This window comes from Peromyscus californicus, unplaced genomic scaffold (genome assembly GCF_007827085.1).
Source record: "Peromyscus californicus insignis strain IS unplaced genomic scaffold, ASM782708v3 Scaffold_17__1_contigs__length_78620276, whole genome shotgun sequence".
Classification (NCBI taxonomy): domain Eukaryota; kingdom Metazoa; phylum Chordata; class Mammalia; order Rodentia; family Cricetidae; genus Peromyscus; species Peromyscus californicus.
Window position 1 is genome coordinate 65,584,928 of NW_026294469.1, and position 19,490 is coordinate 65,604,417.

At 42.1% G+C, this 19,490-nt stretch overlaps 1 protein-coding gene and 1 non-coding gene across 2 annotated transcripts in view; one reads left to right on the top strand and one right to left on the bottom strand.

Annotated features, from left to right (window-relative positions):
• Positions 1-2,662: 2,662 nt before the first annotated feature.
• Hdhd2 (haloacid dehalogenase like hydrolase domain containing 2) overlaps positions 2,663-19,490 on the top strand; it is a 29,609-nt gene continuing 12,781 nt past the window's right edge. Inside the window, exons 1-5 of the mRNA XM_052742579.1 lie at positions 2,663-3,373; positions 4,605-4,740; positions 8,289-8,399; positions 12,065-12,273; positions 16,438-16,522. Coding sequence (XP_052598539.1) covers positions 8,299-8,399; positions 12,065-12,273; positions 16,438-16,522 — 395 coding nt within the window. The 5' untranslated portion in view covers positions 2,663-3,373; positions 4,605-4,740; positions 8,289-8,298. The remainder of the gene's footprint in view (positions 3,374-4,604; positions 4,741-8,288; positions 8,400-12,064; positions 12,274-16,437; positions 16,523-19,490) is intronic.
• On the bottom strand, positions 10,410-10,537 carry LOC128113113 (small nucleolar RNA SNORA40). The gene has a single exon (XR_008219340.1). It is a non-coding gene; the product is annotated as a small nucleolar RNA SNORA40 (small nucleolar RNA).

The following is a 19,490-nucleotide window of genomic DNA, read 5'->3' on the forward strand; positions in this document are numbered from 1 at the left end:
GAAGGAAGGAAGGAAGGGAGGGAGAAAGGGAGGGAGGAAGGAAGGAAGACTGTTCAAGAGAAGCCTTTCATGACACCTCATGTTGCAGTACTAGGAGAGGCAGCACAGGAAAGTGTCTCCCTGTTGATGCAGTGAACCTAGACAGCCTCCTTCCAGAGCCGAGAAGGGATGTTGGAACCAGTCACAGCTTTGCCCCTTACTACCAGCTTACAGCCATTGGGGCTTGTGTTTGAGGTCAGTCACACTCACAACTGTTGCACCAGGCTTTTAACAAAATGCCTGGTACAAACTCATCTAGACCTGCCTCAGGTTGCACCTTCAGAAGGTAGGGTATTCAGGCATGACCACTGTGGTGGTGTATTCCTCAAGGTTCTCTAGAGTGGCTTACACCCTACTGGCTGACAGGCTGTGGTCCAGCTAGTTCAACAATGGCCATCTATCAATGGACAGTCCAAGAATCCAGTAGTGGTTCACTCCACAAGGCTGGATGTCTCGGTTTGTCTTTAGTACATGCCAGATTCCCAAAGCAGGCTCTAATGCCAGTGTAGGAATAAACTTGCCAGCAAGAGCGGGCAGGCAAAAAGAACCAACTTCCTTCTGTGTCTTTATATAGGCTGTGAGCAGAAATGTGGCCCAGGTTAGAGGTGGATCTTCCTACCTCAAAAGATCAGGATTAAAGGTGGGTCTTCCCACTTCAAATGATTTAATTAAGAAAAAAGTTCCTCCAGTATGGGCTACATCAAAAGTTCCAGAACAGCCAGTGCTACACAGAGAAACCCTGTCTCAAAAAACTGAAAAGGAAAAAATTGCTCAAGTATCCTCAGCTTGAGTTGTAGTTGATTCCAGATGTCGTCAAGGTAATAACCAATAATAGCCATCACAGCTGTCATCTCAAGACTTTTGTCTTAGTCACTGTTCTATTGCTGTGAACAGACACCATGACCAAGGCAACTCTTACAAAAGAAAGCATTTAATTGGGGGTTTACGTGCAGTTTCAGAGGGTCGGCCTGTTATAATCATGGTGCGGGTGCAGTAGCTAAGAGCTTTACATCCTAATCCACAGGCTACAGGCAGAGAGAAACGGCCTGGCAGACCTTTGAAACCTCAAAACCTGCCCACCAACGACAAACTTCCCCCAACAAGGACACACCTCCTAATCCCCTCCAAACAGTTCATCAACTGGGTATGCAAATACATGGGGGAAGCGGGTCCTCATTCCAACCAGCACAGTGTCTGTGGAGTGTTTGGGATGACTGGTGCTGGCATAGGGTGAGTCAGGATGGCTTTCTGCTCACAGCTGCCTGTTCCACAGGGTCTTTGCTTGTTACAAAGTGAGTGCTTACAGTAAGGCCTGTTTACTAGGCAAAGTGATCTTAACAGACTTCTCCACCCCATTTCCCAAGGAGAGGTGGGTCTCCCTCATCTGTCTCAGTAACACTGTTGACTGCAAGACTGCGTAGAGAACGTGGCGCTCTGTGGCATATGGGTTGTGGGTTGGCATCAGAGCAGCAGTCTCAACAAGAGGTTCCATATGTCTAAACCGTCACCTCACACTGCTCCTGAAAAGTTAATTCATTTTCATGGTGTATTAAGTACTTTTCTCACTACTGTGACAGAGTACTTGACCAAAAACAACTCAAGATGGGTTTGTTTTGGTTTAAGGATATGGTCTATCATAGTGGGGAAATGCATGGCAACAAAAGTATGAGGCTGCTGGTCACATTCACCCACAGGAAGCAGAGGCAAATGCTGGCGCGCGGCTGGCTGCTCTCCAACCCCTTGTAATTAGCCTGGGACCTCGGTCCATAGGATGATGCGGCCTACCTTAAGGAAGGGTCCTTCCCTTGGATAAGCTCTGCAAACACCTTCATAGACACGCCCAAAGGTATGTCATTAGGCGATTTCAAACCTAGTTAAGTTGACAAAAATTAACCCTCACACATAGTGGACATATAAGGATGCCTATGCCTGCATTCAATTCATTTGGAGCGTTAGGAGACAAGCAGTGTGCAGAAAGGGGCGGTGAAGCGGGCCGAGGCAAGTGGACCAAGATCTTGCTCCCCTAAAAACAGGTAAGGCCCATGGGAGCTCTCATGGAAGGAGAAGCAGACAAGGAAGGCCCAAGGCACAGGTTTGGATGGCGTGATGGAAAGATGCAGAGGCCTGAAGTTACTGGGACACAAGTAAACGCCAACGCTATTGAAGTACCAAAATAGGAGACATGGGGCATGGGATGTTAGGATTATGAAGCCTTCTGAAGCCTCTGAAGCGGACAAGAAATAGGGAAGCGAATAGGCGGAGGAGGCTATGTTTGGGCAACGGTGCTGCGGTATGAGGTTCTATACCGAGCAACTGCAGAGGTGATGGCTCCCTCGCGCACCCAGGCTCACAGGCTGCCCGCTTGCCAACCGCGGCCTCTTCCCCTCTGGAGGCGCACCAGAAATCCCGGGCGCTGCGCGGGGCCGCAGGGCGGGACTTCCGGCGCGTCGGGACTCCATCCGGGTCAGGCGTTGTGCACCGTGACGCGCTGGCCTTTCCAGAGGACGGCGGGGCAGCGAGGGTGAGGAGGCGCGCGCAGCCAGGAGGCGGAGGGTTTGGGAATGGCGGTCGCGCCCCTGCCGGAGGCTGCATTCCCTGTGAGCGGGTTGGGGAAACGCCAGCGACACGCTGAGAGAACCGCGCCGCCCGGGCCGGGCCTCCCCGTCCCGCCGGTGACCGCCCCTCTGCGGCCTGCGCACGCGCAGAACCGGTCTCCCAGGGTTTGCCCTGGCGTTAGGCGGGCTGTTTGCCAAGGCGGGTGTTTCCTGTGTGGTCGTCATTTCTACTGTCCTGCCCCGTAGAGGACGGACGCCAGCCTCCCCAGACCCTGGAATTCGAGTTAGGGCAGAATCCAGGGGCCGAGGCGCCTTCCCCCGAGAGGTGGAAGCCATTGCAGTGGAGTTTGCAAAGAGGTCCTTGCTCTTAAGTCTTCCCAGCTCAGATAAATGCACGAGTTCAGTTGATTTAAGAGTCTGTTTTGAGCGTCCTCGTAGGAAAAGGCAACGGCCCTTCTTCCATTTTCAGAGCTCTGCAGTTTAATGGGACATGTAAGCAGGGTGGCGCAAGGTTGGTAGGCTTTATACTGGGGGCGCCCAGACGCCCGGAGAGAAGTTGAGGTTAGAGGAAATGGTATCTGAGATTAAGCACGAAAGGAGGTGGCCAGAGGCAAGGAGAACGGTAAGGGATGCCGCAGTTTTAGACAGCCACCCATGAGGGAAGCAGAAGTCTTACCGCTGAGCAAACTCAGTGTGGGTGTGGGAGTAAAGTCACATCGGTTGAAGAGGCGAAGGACACCACTTTGTACACCGCTGTTCGCTGTTTGGACTTCTTGAGGGTATGGGGATCCTACAGAAGATCTAATAGGAGAATGGCTGCATGAATAATAGTATCATTTATTAATGCACATAATGGTTTCCCAAAAGGTCGGGAACTGTAAGAAAAGGGAGGCGTTTTAAGCCTGAGCGTCCAAGTGGCATTATTGGAAAAACTCAAAGAGAATAATTTGTTTGAAATCTCATGTTTTATCATATTTACCAAGTTTTTATTTTAATTATATTTAATTATATTCCACAAATACAAATGCTTTGATAGTTTTATCAATTCCCAACTCTCGTATTTATCTTGGTGATTTTTTTTATAGCTCTTATCGCATCATTATGTACTCTCCCTTCTCAACCTCAGATACAGAACCCCACCTTTTCAAACATGGAGCACTGTCCATGCGTTTAATACTCTCAGCAGTGAAGAAACAGGCTAAGCAGCTAAAATGTCCCGAGTTCATGTAGTCAGGGTTCCTACCCAGGCATGTGCACCCTCTTTGTTCTTATACTCAGCTGCCGCCCCTGCATTCCAGGTAATGATTTGAGACTGACTAAGAGACATCGGAGAGGAGTTTTGGGATTTTCCTAAAATAGTTAAGAGGTGATCTTAAAACTAAGATCGTTTTAAGAAAGAGCAGTTAGACTGAACACCGAAGGTGGTAGGACTGACTGGATTTAGCATCTGGATTCCTGGTACAGCCACTCATGGTTTACAGATGGAAGAGCAGCTTTCAGGTAAAGATTGAACTGGCCCAAAGATTTTCTTTAGGGCAACAGCACTTTGCAGTATTTGGACCAGTTCTGCTTGGTATAAAAATAAATGTGTTTTTTTCTTTGCACTGAACAGATCCCATCAGTTGTTTATGGGGTTTTTGTTTTATTTTGTTTTGTTCTTTTGTTTTTGTAGCCTACCTTGGTAGTCCAGCTGTTTATAACTTTTAAAGAGAGATTCTATAGAATTTGTTCAAACTAGGGATAACGAGCCAGGCGGTGGTGGCGCACGCCTTTAATCCCAGCACTCGGGAGGCAGAGGCAGGTGGATCTCTGTGAGTTCAAGGCCAGCCTGGTCTACAGAGCGAGATCCAGGACAGCCAGGAATACACAGAGAAACCCTGTCTGAGGGGGAAAAAAAACAAACAAGCTATGGATAATGCACAGTGTTGGTCCCAGATTAGAGCAAAACTGTAGACTTCTTTGAAGCCCTTATATTTCTTTCCAGGTTGATACTCATATTTATCATTGCAGTTGGCCCTCCCTATCTGCAGGGTCTGTATCTGCACATTCAATCAACTGCCGATCAGAACTTCTTCAAAAAAGCCAGATGCAGTGGTAGGAGGCACCTGCAATTCCATCACTCAGGAGGCAGATTCATGAGTACAAGGTCAGCTTAGACTGATTTTGTTCTAGGAAAACCATAAGGAAGGAGAGAGGGAGGGAGGGCAGGAAATATTCTAAAGGAGAAATAAAATTTTATTTATGCTAAACAGTATGAAGTTCTTGTCATCATTCCCTAAAGGAGTCCGTATAACAACTCTACACAGCGTTTATTTACATTGTTTTAAGTCCTGTATTGAAAGACTATTCCAGTTGTCTAGTAGGAGGGGATGGCTCTGAGCAAGTACTGTACCACATTAGAAAAGGGATTTGAGGACTTCGGTATCTCTAGGGGCTCTTGGGACCATGCCCACGGATACCAAGTTTCTTTCGTCAAATACTAGTGTGTAGTTTAGTTAACAGGAATTTTAAGGGTTCAGAAGAGAGAACCAGGCATATGTGACCAAGGTTTAGCAGGACTAGCTGAAGAAGTGGGTGTATTGAAGTTTGGAGCATCTGAGTTCTGTTTTCCCTTCCTGAAAGAACAAGGTATGGTCTGTGGAAATGATAAAAAAAAAAAAAAAAAAAAAAAAAGATGTAGACTTTTTAAAGTAACATTATACCTTTGGGTGCTTCTGGAGGAATTAAAACCATCAGTAGTTTTTGTGATTATTCCCTGACTCTAGTTGGATAGCTGTTTAAGTACAGTTCTTCCTGGTGGTGTTTTTCTAGTCTTCTGTTCTTTAGTAATGTAACCTTCAGTTACCTTTTAGTTATGAGACATGGCCTTGCTAATTCGCTCGTGTAGATCACGAACTTGCTCTACAGCCCAGACTGGTCTCTTGCTGTGGTCCTGCTGCGACCTCTCAAACGCTAAGATCACAGGGATGCACAACCATATCTTCATTTTGAGGTCACAATAAAGACCAGGACAGAATGTCATAAAGACTCATAAAAGGGAGAGTTTTGCACTTAAGCCTTGATTGACTGCAGCTTTTTTCTTTTTTAATTACGTGTGTGTGTGTGTGTGTGTGTGTGTGTGTGTGTGCCTAAGTGTATCTGTGTGCAGGCAGGAGCCCAAGGGAATCGGAAGAGAAAGTCATATTTCCTTGGAACTGGGTTACTTGGAACAGGCAGTTGAACTGCTGTGTGGCTTCGGGGAACTGAACCTGGGCCTGTACAAGAGCAGTAAGTGGTCTTAACCACTGAACTATCTCTCTCCAGCCCTGACTGCTGGCTGTTCTTAAATTTTTTTTTTTTTTTTTTTTGTCTCTGCACTCTTCTTTCCCAGTAGATACTTGGCAAAGACAAGCAGAATTTATTTTTTTCTTTCCTTTTTGGGGTGGGTTAGGGTGAGGATGGCTGGCCTCAAACTCAACTATATAACCAAGGATGCTCTTGAACTCTGGAGCCAGCATTATTGGCCTGCACCACCATACCCAGCCTTTTTCTTAAAATGAACAAATTCTTCTATGGAGGAGTTTTGTGCCAAATGTATAAAATGACACCATGATTGCAACTTAACAGTATTCTCTAAAGGGAGGATGAGTGTACACCTTCAGACCCTGCAAGACTGCAGAGGAATGCTCACTGGTATCCACAAGAGACACACAAACTTGTTAAAGTAGGAAAACTACAATTGTTCATGATTAGGAGAACGTAATTATATTGCATTTATATAGTAGAATACAGTAGTAAAAATGAATGTCCAAAGCTACCTATAGTAACCTACACATATCTAACATGATAGGGAATGATTTGGCAAATTGCTAAGTGTACACAATATTAATATAAAACATTAATTGTATAAGAAGAGGACTTGGGAAAGAAGGTAAACAAGAGGCTTTGACTATATATCCCTGTCTTCTGAAGTTGAAGGATAGGTAAAAGGGATGATTTTATTGTTCTTAATACCTTTTTGTATAGCTGACAGTATTCTTTGTGTCCTGGCTAGTTTTATGTCAACTTGACACAAGCTAGAGTCATCTGAAAGGAGGGAACCTCAATTGGGAAAATGCCTCCATAAGATCCAGTTATAAGGCATTTTAATTAGTGATTGACTGGGGAGGGCCCAGCCCATTGTGGGTGGTGCTACTCTTGGCTTGGTGGTTCTGGGTTCTATAAGAAAGCAGGCTGAGCAAAGCCATGGAAGCAAGCCAGTAAGCAGCACCCCTCCATGGCCTCTGCATCAGCTCCTGCCTCCAGGTTCCTACCCTGTTTGAGTTCCTGTTCTGACTTCCTTCAGTGATGAACAGTGATGTGGAAGTGTAAGCTGAATAAACCCTTTCCTCCCGAGGTTATTTAGTCATGATGTTTCATCACAGCAATAGTAACCCTAATAAAGATACCTTGTAAAGACAAGAAACAAACAAATAGAAAAAATAAGTGACTTATAAATGGGTTAGCTAATTTAAAAAATTTAATAAGTCACCAGGCATGGTGACAAATGTCTATAATGCTGGCACTGGGAGACAGAAGCAGGAGTATTGTTACAAACTGGAGGCAAACCTGGTCTACAGAATGGTTCCAGGTCAAGCATGGCTACATAGTAAGACCTTGTCTCAAAACAAACCCTAAGTCTCAAATCAAATATCAGTCCTTCTCTTGAGCCTCTACATTTTAAGCCCACCCCTGCAATGATCTATAAACTGTATTTATCATTAGATGCTATAACTCACAATAGAGATTAAGGGGTCGGACATGATAGCACAGGCCTGTAACTCCAGCTCTTAGGAGGCAGGAGGATTGTAAATTCAAGGTTAGCCTGGGCTGTAACAAGACCTTGTCAAATAAACTAAGTATTTAACAAGTATTTGAGGGGGAAATGTACAAAGTAAAGTTGCACATTAGAAAGTGAGGAAGCGATCTTTAAAAATTGCTACATGGAGCTAGAACTGTAGCTTAGCTGAGAGCATGCTATCTTTGCATGCACAAAGCCCAGGACTCAATCTCCAACACTGTAAGAACCTGGTATGGTGGTGCATGGCTGGGAGGTGGAGGCCGGAGGATCAAGGTCATCCTCAGCTGCACAGGGAGTTCAGCCAGGACTATATGAGACCCTATTTTAAATACACATATATGTATGTATATATGTGTGTATATTTATACAGTTTATTTATTGTTACTATATAACTTAATTTTTCCACCCTTAGTAACCTATAAATACTGGCAGCTACTTGGCCACACACCAGTTCAGAACATAGCAGTGGCAATTAGAATGTTTTAATTGTCCATAACCAAAAATGAAAAGACCTTGTTAATGTAGTGTTCCTGTTTATGTATTCATTATTCTCATACTTAAACGAATTATTCACCAGAGTTATTCTAAGAAACCTGAAAGTAGGTAGTAGCATCTCATTTTAGCATTTCCTTCCCAAGTCCTAACTCAAGATTAAAAAGAAAATATATAAAAACCTAAGCATTATTAAAAGTTTCATGCATTAAATGTTGGGGTTTTGATTTTTTTAAATGCTAATTTGTTTTTTTCCAAAAGAGAAGCAGCTTAACACTAAGCAATATCTTCCTGGATGTGAATGGTATTTTTGATTGCTTACCAGTTTTTAATTGTCCATTGTTTGTTAAACTGTATTTTTAATTTCATTTGCTCTCTCCTAGGGAATGAAGGATGGCAGCGCGCCGTGCGTTGAAAGCTGTTTTGGTAGATCTCAGTGGCACACTTCACATTGAAGATGCAGCTGTGCCAGGCGCACAGGAAGCTCTTAAAAGGCAAGCTATCCTCCAGGTTCAGATGACAAATACGTTTTTAAGTGCCGCTTTACCAAGGCGGATCATTAGCTAAATGGATGGCCTTGAGATGGCGTTTCACCAGCCTACCATACGTGGGGGAGCTGCCTTGGGTTTCGCTAGAAGATGTATGCATTGTAATATCCTCCGAACATTGTTCTCCCTGCCTTTATTAGGTTTGGCCTTTTGCTCTAGCCTTTTTCTTCTCTCTCCTCCCTCCCCCACTCTGGTTTTTTAAATCAATAATGTAAATTGGGGATGAAGACTCAAGAAACTAAAATAATAATTTAATTCTAAAAATATAGAATCAGTAGCACTGGAAAAAAATCACATGACTCCTGGAATCCAGCTGAAATATATATACAGGCACGCAGGCATGTTCAACCTCCTAACATTGAATTTGCAACTGTTGAAAATAATGCTTGCTTGAAAAACTTGGAATTTTTAGAAATATTTCCATCAACTAAATTTGATACTTGCAAAGATTAAAGACTGCCTTATATTTCTGATTCACCAGTTACAATACTAACAAGAGTCTAGAAACAAGCAGAGAACATGGTAAAGGCATGATAAAGAGAACTGAGGGGCTAGAGGGGTGGGTCAGTAAAGAAGTGCTTGTCCTGCAAGCTCGAGGACCTGAGTTCAGTCCCCAGCACACACGTAAAGCCAGGTGTGGTGGAGGCTCACTGGCAGGCCAGCCTAGCCAGATCCACAAACCTCAGGCTAAGGGGAGACGTGCTCAAGAGAGGTAGACAGCACCAAAGGAGTAACGCCTGAGATGGTCCTCTGGCCGTATGTATGTACACACATGCATGCCCGCACACGTGTGCATATTACACATATATACACAATGTGAACTGAATATGGATGTTTGCTTCCAGGTGTCATGAAAAAATGTAGAGATTTTCAAAACCAACAATATAAAATTTGGTGCTTGTCATTTTCCAACCTTAGAGTATTCATTGTGTGCTGTTAATCCAAAACTCTGGTGACAAGTGTCACCACTGCTGGCTATGAGGGCAGCAGCAGATATAGGCTTCGTCCTCGCCCTGGTACTTACTCTCCATGGAGAGGATCGAACATGAGAAGCCAGTGTCCCTAGGACTTACTGTCCATGGAGAAGATCGAACATGAGAAGCCAGTGTCCCTGGGACTTAACTCTCCATGTAGAGGATTGAACATGAGAAGCTAGTTAGAGTGACTTTGCACCTCTAACCCTCCTTATTTAATCTCTCGGACTAGAATTGCAGGTGTGGGCCACCACCCCCAGCTTATGCAGTCCTGGGGACTAGAACCCAGGGTTTTGTGCATGCTAGGCAGGCACTCTTCCAACTGAGATATATCCCTAGCTCTATTTATTTTTAACAGCTAAATTTAATTTTTATTTCCTACATAGAAAACACTAGAGAAGCTGAGCTAAAAATTCATGCTTTCTACCAGCTGTATAAAGGGCTTTATAAAAACTAGTGAAATCAGGCAGAATTGCTTCAACTCTTTATTTTTTATTAAGGGATTTCTTTGTGCTTCCTTTATTACTCATCAGAGTCACCATGGCTTCTCCAACGCCAAAGCTTGAGATCTCTTTTCCAGATCGCCTTCTGGTTGGAGAGAGCTGATGTCTACTCCAGTTGCCCTCCCAGCCCACGGTTCTTTTGTTTGATTTTCTTTGATCTACACTTGAACTATGGAAATACTGATGGCAACTTCAGCATTCCCTATCTAAGATTATTACCATTAATTTCCAGAAGCAATTTACTTCAGAATCTATTTTAGAATGGATGCTGGGCCACTTCCCTTAGCACGAGTGAGCTCAGATAGTCTTCCCACAAGCTGTCAGTCACACTGAGGCATACTGCAGACCTTGGGATGTGCCGGTGTTTCATTGAAACAACCGGCATTCATTCACAGTAAGTCATGGACATTCAACTCCAGACCTCATGTTCAAGATAAAAGCTACTGTTGATACCTGTTACTTTTGATTGTTGTGAGTATCATATCCCTCCATATATATGTACATAAACCCACACTGAACAGAGAGTTCTGGGTTGAAAAAGAGGACTAATTTCCTACCTGTCTTTAAATTTTTGTCCACAAGTTCAGCAAAACCACACATCACTACTGGGTCTCACTGCTTTGAAGAGGAGCTTTCTGCTCTAGATTGAGAGAAAAACCTTTTTATCTCCGCTGAACAGAGACACCTCTGTGATGCTGTGTAACCTATGAGCCTGCCACTCTGCCAGGCAGGAGGCTGGCCATGGTTCTGTCGGAGTCACTGGAAGGTTTTCCTACCAGGGAAATCTCTGCACTGGCAATACCACTGTGGTTTCTATAGAAACAAATAGACAAGGGAAGTTGAAGGACTAGCTATACAAAAAGTTGGTTTGTTTGTTTTTAAACTCATTGAAACTGATGTGGTTATTGCACAGTAACCCCAAATTTTTAGGATAAGAACCATGTCAAAGTAGTTTCTTTTGTGAGATAAACCACCACATTGCTGAAAATCGACCACACAAATATTATAGAGGTAATCATGATTACAGTGAATTAATCAAATAAATTTATTTAATGTTCTCTGGGTGAATTCTTAAAACTCTTCTATTTGATTTATTTGCTTGCTTTAAATTGTGTCTAGTACTTTTATGCCTTGTAGCCTTCTGGGGAAGATATAAAAAGCAACAGGCTATTAATATAAATTCTAAATTATAGCTAAATTGTAATCACTTTTAGATTTTATGTTAAAACACTATTGAACCAAGAAAAGAATATTTTTAAAGGATAGATTCACAAATTCTTTCTCTGAAACCATGCCAATTATTCAAAAGCAGATTGTGGAATCAAATTATTCCTGCATGTAAACAGTTCAAGAGAAGACAGGGCCTTGCTGTGTAGCCCAGGCTGGCCTTGAATTCACTGTATGGCCCAGGGCAGCCTCAGACTTTTCATTCTTCTACAGTTCCTGAGTCTGACAAAAAAACCAGTTTTGAGCATCTCTGAGCTGTCCAAGTAGCTTCTGTTGATAAACACAGTGACTCACTGGGGTGTGACCATCTCTACCAACATCTTGTGAGATGTACTGGATTATCTTTTGGACTTGTTGGGTTTTTTGTTTTTTTGTTTTTTTTTTAATTTTACTTGCTTCCAAATTACTTTCACAAGTCTCTAGTAACTGTTGCATTCTTGGTTCTTTTAATAAGGGAAATAAAACACTATGCCAGAACATTGTCATGGCCCCCTGGTACCTGGCTGAATAAAACTCGGGTGTTGCTTGCTCTATAAGCCTTAGTTTTGTCATGTTACATTAGTGGATGATCTTTAAGATAACTCACCTCTCAGACCTGTGAGGACAGTAGGGTTCCATTTCTTTACTGAACTCCACAGCAAAGGGTAGCTAAAGTCCAGAAGGCCCCACAAAAGTAGATGTAGCTTTCAAAGTTTAACATTCCAGCTTTTGGAGGTGAAGTACTGCCCATAGGGTGTAGCTAATTTGTAAGCATTGGGAGATTTAAAAAGACAAAAAAAAAAAAATCCAAAAAACTGTCCATAACAGCACAGTGACTTACCCTCACACCTAACACTTGACCAGCTAGCGGGCTTTATGGACTAGGAGGGGATAGCAGCCTCTTCACTTGTGAGTTTTACTTTTCCAGGTTACGTGCTGCTTCTGTGGTGGTTAGGTTTGTGACCAACACAACCAAAGAGAGCAAGCAAGACTTACTGGAAAGGTTGAAAAAATTAGAGTTTGACATCTCCGAAGACGAAATCTTCACTTCTCTGACGGCAGCCCGAAACTTGGTAGAGCAGAAACAAGTCAGGCCCATGTTGTTGGTTGATGACCGTGCACTGCCTGATTTCACAGGTGAGAGAGACTCGGAAGAAGTACAGACAAGTTCTTCATACCTGAAATCGTGGGGAAGAGGCGTCTCCTAGATGTCCCTGTTACTACTGAATGGTCCACAAAACGAACAGACAAAACAGTAACAACCTTGTCCATAGCAGTACAGTGACTTCCCCTCCTAACGCTTGGCGGGCCAGCTCTGCCACGTTAGGAGCTGCTATAGACAAGGGATGAAAGCTGCCTCTGTACTTCTGACTTTTCCAGGTCACCAGCTGTGTTGATGGAGTTTGAATCTGAGTTGATGTTTCTCACATCTTTTTAACCACCATCCACAATAAGAAAAATTCACTGTATAGTGGTGTGTGTGTGTGTGTGTGTGTGTGTGTGTGTGTGTGTGTGTGTTTTGCTATGTGTTAAATAGTACTTTAACTTTGTGAGATATGTTGTATTATCTGTTTGAGTTGGTTTGTTTTGTTTTTGTTTTTGTTTTTTTTTGAGACAGGGTTTCTCTGTGTAGCTTTGTGCCTTTCCTAGAACTCACTCTGTAGCCCAGGCTGGCCTTGAACTCACAGGGATCTGCCTGCCTCTACCTCCCGAGTGCTGGGATTAAAGGCGTGCGCCAACACTGCCCAGCTGAGTTGTTTGATTTTTAATGCTACTTAGAGCATTCCAAATTAATTTCATAATCTTTTAGTGAATTGTGAGCCATGGTTTAAAAAAAGAAATATTTCGAGTATTACAATTCATAATCCAGGATATGCTCTCTTATCTTGGTTAAATGAGATAAATTAAGGCCTTCTTAAAAATAGATGCCATTGTAGACAGTACAAGTATTTCACAATGAATGTGAAATATTTTTCAATAAAGAGAAGGTTCTTTTCACTTTGGAAAAAGTAACTATAGAAAAATGTCAGTTATATGAAGCTTTGCTGCATTGTTTTGTTGTTATAAATGATACTTTGTGAAATGATACAATATACAAAATAGATGTGAATATTTTAATTATAATGCCATGTGATAGCTTTACAGGTTGGTCAGGACCTCCAAACCTGTACTAATAGGAAATATACCCATGTATCAATCAGAATTGTTACTTGTAAGAAGCAGAAACAACTTTGCCTACATTCAACTGAAAAATAAACGTATTACCATCCCTGAGAACTTTGCAGATGTGTAGGTCTGCCAGTGAGTGTGCCTTCACAGTGACAGTGAGTGCTCAGACTCTGCCATTTCCCTGCTGTCTGTCACTCCTGGAGAAGTGGCTGGCTCCCTGCCTAGACAGGCAGTCAGTGAGTCTTCCTTGGTACAGTATGTTAGTAAAGAAACTACTGAAGACCTCATGATGAGGGCATGTCCAAAGAACACTAGAAGGAATGATTTGAATATCGAAATGAATGATGTGGTTTTTACAACACACCATACAGACAAGCCCAGTGATGCTCAGTCCACTATTTATAGACCACGACTGGAGATTGGGAGGGCTGTAGCTCCTTAACTCTGAAAAGAAGGGACAAGCACTTATCGTAATTCTTCAATTCAGCTGTATTTTAGGATAAACAAATAGTTGATAAAACTAAGTTCTTTATAAAAGAATCACAGATAGAAACGATAGAATTAAACATCAGCACTTGATACGCCCTCAAGAAACAGGCAAGACTGTCAATAGATCTTAAAGCATTAGCTGCAAGGGTGATGTGACCTTCAAAGTGGAGGGGTCTGGGTAACAGCTCCTCGACTCCGCTGATCAATTTCAGTATCGCCGCAAGGGGACTAACCAGAATCTTTCATAGTATCACCTATGAAATAAACTATGGATATGAACCTATACAGGCTCTCAATGTAATGTCCTGTGTACAGGAAAGATAGGGATAAAGGAACAACTTAAACACTACTACAGACAATCAGCCCAGTGCAGAATGTTTGGCCTTCGCCAGGGTTAGTGTCTATTGCACTGAGAAGGGCTGGAAGTGAACTTACAAAATGAAAAATAAAAGATAACCGTCAAAGGCAACATGGGCCTTGGGGTTGCCAGTTTGACACTCCCTATATTAAGAAACAGTTCAAGATTTTGGGGGAAATTCAAGATTTAAATGATACTAGGAGCTATTAACTTTTTGGTATATTTATATTAAGGTTTTTAATGTTTTCACTATTTATTTATTAAAAACAAGTACTGAAATATGAAAGGGTGAAATGACATAATAACCTGGAATTTGCTCTAGAAAGACTTTCCAAAAATTCAAAGGCTAATTGGCAAACTGTCGATGGTTGAAAAATGCTAGATGACAGATCTATCTAGGCTTATAATACTAGGCTTTCTGCTCTCATGTGTTTATGAATATTTTCATGATAATGAGAAAGGTCATGGGACAGCAAAATGGCTCAGTGGATAAAGGCACTTGCCACAAGCCTGAAAATCTCTGGGTTTGATCCAAGGGGACCCAGAAGGGGAGAAGCAACTCCAAGTTGTCCTCTGACCTTCACACTTGCACCATGGCTGGCATGCGTGCATGCTCTTGTGAGCACACACACACACACACACACAATTAAAATGTAAGATTTTTACAAGGCCATGTGGTAGCCCACAGAACTGTCAAGGAAGCTGAAGAGTTAGTGTTCAGGGCTGTGAAGCCAGAAGCAGTGTGCAGCAGCGCCCACAGAACTAATCAGGTGCCACTCATGTCCCTGTGAGTGATCTCTGGCTAGACCTGTGGCCCCAACAGGCACTGCAGCTGGAACCTGATAAGGTTGGTAGCCACTTGGGAGGAGTAACTTCCTGCTTCCCTGTGTTTCAGACTGACTAGCAGAGCTTTAGTCTCGGGCCACCCTCCTTAGCTGCAAGGAAACCCACTATTTGGGTATTTGCTCCCTCTACCCCTGTGATGCCACATGAGCCAACAAGTTCTCTGATTACCAATGTGATGCAGAAGCCGAGCAACTGAAAACCAAGACAAGTTTCTGTAATCAACATCGTTATTTCTGAACAAGCTGAAGGATAGCACACAAGATTTGAGTCTGATTTTTCCTTTCTGACTGTAATAAAAACAATTTTAAAATTCTAGCTATATTAAGATTCTGATGTGGCAGCAGTAAGCTAGAATTGGGATATAAAAGCAGAATCCTCAGTCAGGGCTGAAAGAAATCTTGCCATTCAGTGATGGACTCTACCTCTTGGAACATGTTTATATACATGAAAATAACCAATGTATGTGAATATTTTAAGAAAATGAAAATATCTTTGCCAACATTATCTCTGCTTCAGTAGTAGATGTAGTAAAAAAGAATTAACACTAAAAATACTCAGTTCCCACTAAAGGTACTTATTTTAGTTTGTTCCCTTAACAAACTTTAACAAGTTATGTAATACTCATGACAACTAGTAAGGAAGAAATTTGAAAATGGGTATCTGAACACAATGATGGGCAAATGTGAATTAGCAGATGCAAAATTATGTGTATGAAGGGTACATAAATTATTATTATGAAGGTAAATGGGCTTGTCATATCTAAAGTCCTGTTATTAGATACTAAAGCCTTAAGCATGCTTTAATATGCATGAAACCATAAGTAGATTAGGAAATTATTATAAAACTGTAGAATTCAACACGATGATGCTTTCCATATATTTGTCTATAATTTCCCTTACCTCTTAGAATTCCATTCCCTTATCAGTCACTGTTGCTCTGATAAAACTCATAGATGTTCTCCTGGTTGTAATCAGTAAAACAGTTTGAAATCAAGAATCACTAGTGAATATCGAGTTGCATTTTTTTTTTTTTTTTTTTTTTTTTGGTTTTTTGAGACAGGGTTTCTCTGTGTAGCTTTGTGCCTTTCCTGGAACTCACTTGGTAGGCCAGGCTGGCCTCAAACTCACAGAGATCCGCCTGGCTCTGCCTCCCGAGTGCTGGGATTAAAGGCGTGCGCCACCACCGCCCGGCCTCGAGTTGCAATTTTTATTCAGATATTCTAGGTACTCAATAGCTATAAAACCATATATGAAGAATATAGAAAAATATTAATGTCCCTCTCTTCTCCCTCCTCTGCCTACCCACCCCTCTCTCTTTTTCTTTCTCTCTCAGACTTCCAAAATGTACTTCAAATTATGGTGATAGCAAAATGTGCACATAATTGGAGATTTTCTTATACAGTGTGACAGCTTTAAACTCTTACGTTCTTCCATTGCCAGGAGTACAAACAGATGCTCCCAATGCTGTGGTCATGGGCCTGGCACCAGAACATTTCCATTACCAGCTTCTGAATCAAGCATTTCGGTAAGCTAGCTACTTGTCATCTGCCCGGATGTTCTCCCTTCATTTCTTCTTTAGAGTTTAACACATAAAATTTTATGTTTTAACTTCTGATTACCTAGATTGCACATGAGGACAAACATCTTCAAAGTCACTTCAGTGTCAACATTAATAATACTATCTTGGGTTTTGTTTTGTTTTTATTCATTAGTTTGTTTGTTTATGACAGGGTCGCTCTATGTAGCTCTGGCTGTCGTAGAACTTTCTTTTTTTTTTTTTTTTTCCGAGACAGGGTTTCTTTGTGTAGCTTATAGACCAGACTGGCCTTGAACTCACAGAGATCCACCTGCTTCTGTCTCCCAAGTGGCTTGTGCTACCATGCCCAGCTTTGTTTTTAATTTTTTAAAATTACATTTATTTCTGTGTGTGTGCATGTGTGTGTGTGTGTGTGTGTGTGTGTGTGTGTGTGTGTACATGCATACATGCTCACTCACACACAGCATCGAGGTCAGAGGATAGCTTTCAGAAGTTGGCTCTTTGCTTTCACCGTGTGTGTCCTGAGGATCAAGTTTAAGTCATTGGGCTTGATGAAAGCACCTTTACCTGCATCGTCTCATTTTGTTTTTGTTTTTCTAGTCATCTGGATGTTAATATGTGATGATCATTTTTCCTCGTATTTATAGAATCTGTGTTCTAGAACAGGAATTCATAATAAAATTCCAACTGGAAAGGAAGTAGGATTTTTTTGTGTGGTTATTATTATTATTTTATTACTGTTGGCATTTTCGCTGAGAAATGCTGGTCACTGAGAGAAAGTAGCCTCCCCCTAATCACCTGAAAACAGTGAGGGTGATTCCCGTCACTGAGAAGCCAGGCTGTGAAGAGTGGAGTCTTTGGCCACATTTTCAAAGCAGCTGACAGTGGGCGCTCGTGAAGGACTGCCCTGGAACAGTGTCAGGATGAAGGTTCAGGTGGTGTCCACGTAACTTGCTAAATCAGTAGGTTGGGTGAGGGGCTGAAGAAGAGTAAATCCAGAAGAATGTCGGATTCCAGCCTCTGCAGGTAGATGAGTGCTCCGCTCAAGCTTTAGTGGGGAGCGGGTGGAGACATTCGACTTGTGAGACAGTCAGGTAGCGATCCTCCAGCAGTGTTCACAGATGCACAGCACGCCAAATCTGTAAATTCAGTGTGTGTGTGTGTGTGTGTGTGTGTGTGTGTGTGTGTGTGTTTGTCTGTGTGTGTATATGTGTGTTTAACCTACACCAGCTCCTGCGGCTTCTCCCAAAAGGAAAACCATGGACTTGTTCTCTTACTTTCCAAAATAAGTTGGACAGAATTTACTTACAAATCTGATCTGGAGCGAGATTGTGGTTTATTTTTCCTTAAAGTTTTCATTTTCTCATTATGCTTTTTATTTCTTGTCAAACAACTAAACAGTGTAATTTGCCTTTGTATTTATGGCAAGTAGATAGTTTAAAATATTACAGAAGGAAATACTGAATTAATTTACAAAAGTGTCAGTGGTTTGACAGAGGACCAGGAATGTAGAGTGCTTGCCCGCCATGCACAAAGTCCTTAGTTCAGTCCCCAGCACCACATACATTGGGAATGGTGTGGCATGCTTTTGTAATCCCAGCACTCAGAGATGGAGGCAGAAGGGTCAGAAGTTCAGTCATCCTCAGCTACATAGAGTTCAAGGTTAGCCTGAAAAAACAAGACACTCTATCTCAAAACAGCAACCAAAAATATCCAAACAAACAAAAGAAGGGAAAACAAACAGTGGCCTGGAAGATGTCTAGTATTTTAACCGCAAGAACACTTTTTTCTTTTTCCTACCAGTATAAGGACATACAAGAATCACCCCAACATGTACTTGATGTAGGATTCGTCTATTGATGTGTAGGCCCTGTAAGAAACTTTAATTAAACACAGTAGGAGGTTTCCACATCTGGCTACATTGTTTGCTCTCAGTTTTGGAAAATGGCCATCTTCATGTCAAATCTGAATGGGCAGAAATTGCAGTTTGAGGGCAGAAGGTTTTTCTCTCTGTGCGTAGTCACTGAATCCTTGGTTAATGGGTTAATCCTTGCAAACCACCATTGTGTGCAGCTCTCGCAGGCACTGTGATGCTCAAGCCTTTATTTAAAATTCATCTAGTAATTGCCGAATGGCTTGAGGATCTATTTCACAGTATATGGTATTAAAATATCTTATGCTTCACAATCCTTTAATTGTCCTGCTTTAGTTTCTTGTGGAATTGTCTGCCCTCCTTTTATAAGACCTCCAGCCATATCAGAGTTGGGGTTTATTTGAAATAGAAACCCTGCTTTGTTCCTTACTCCTGTTACCTCTTATGCATTCCTCTAGCCACAGATTTCAAGAAGAAACTATTGATTGATTTTAGCTTGTAATTTGGGAAGGACATATTTAATAGGAAGTTGGGAGGTCTCTTTTAAATGAATACTAGACTCAGGGTAATAAAAATGTATGTTGACATAATACTGGCTCTGTAATTGCTCGGATGCTGTCTAATTAGTACACTTTCCTAACCATATTGATTTTTTTCAAACACCACATTTTAAAGCATTACAGTGTACTTATAGGTCAACTCTAATTTCACAAATGCACTTAACAGCTGGATGGAGAGTTAACAAAGCTTCTAGGTCTTGGCCTTGTTTGCATATTGATGTTCCCACAGAGACTGTGCCTTCCAACCAGTGACTGCAGCTGTTTGGATTATATGTGGCAAATATAGGCATCTCAAATGAACCACCGATTAAATTACTATTCACGTTGATAATGAGAATAAACGTTGGATGATAAAGCCCATTGCATAACTGCCTTCACAGGCATTATGCATCAAGACAGATGCATCAAATTTCATATTGCGCTGCCTCATCCCTATTATATTTTTAATGAACTGGCCTCTCTAAAATGCATGGCACATACATACATCTGTCTTACCTGCCTGAGTAAATTGCAAATGATTTTA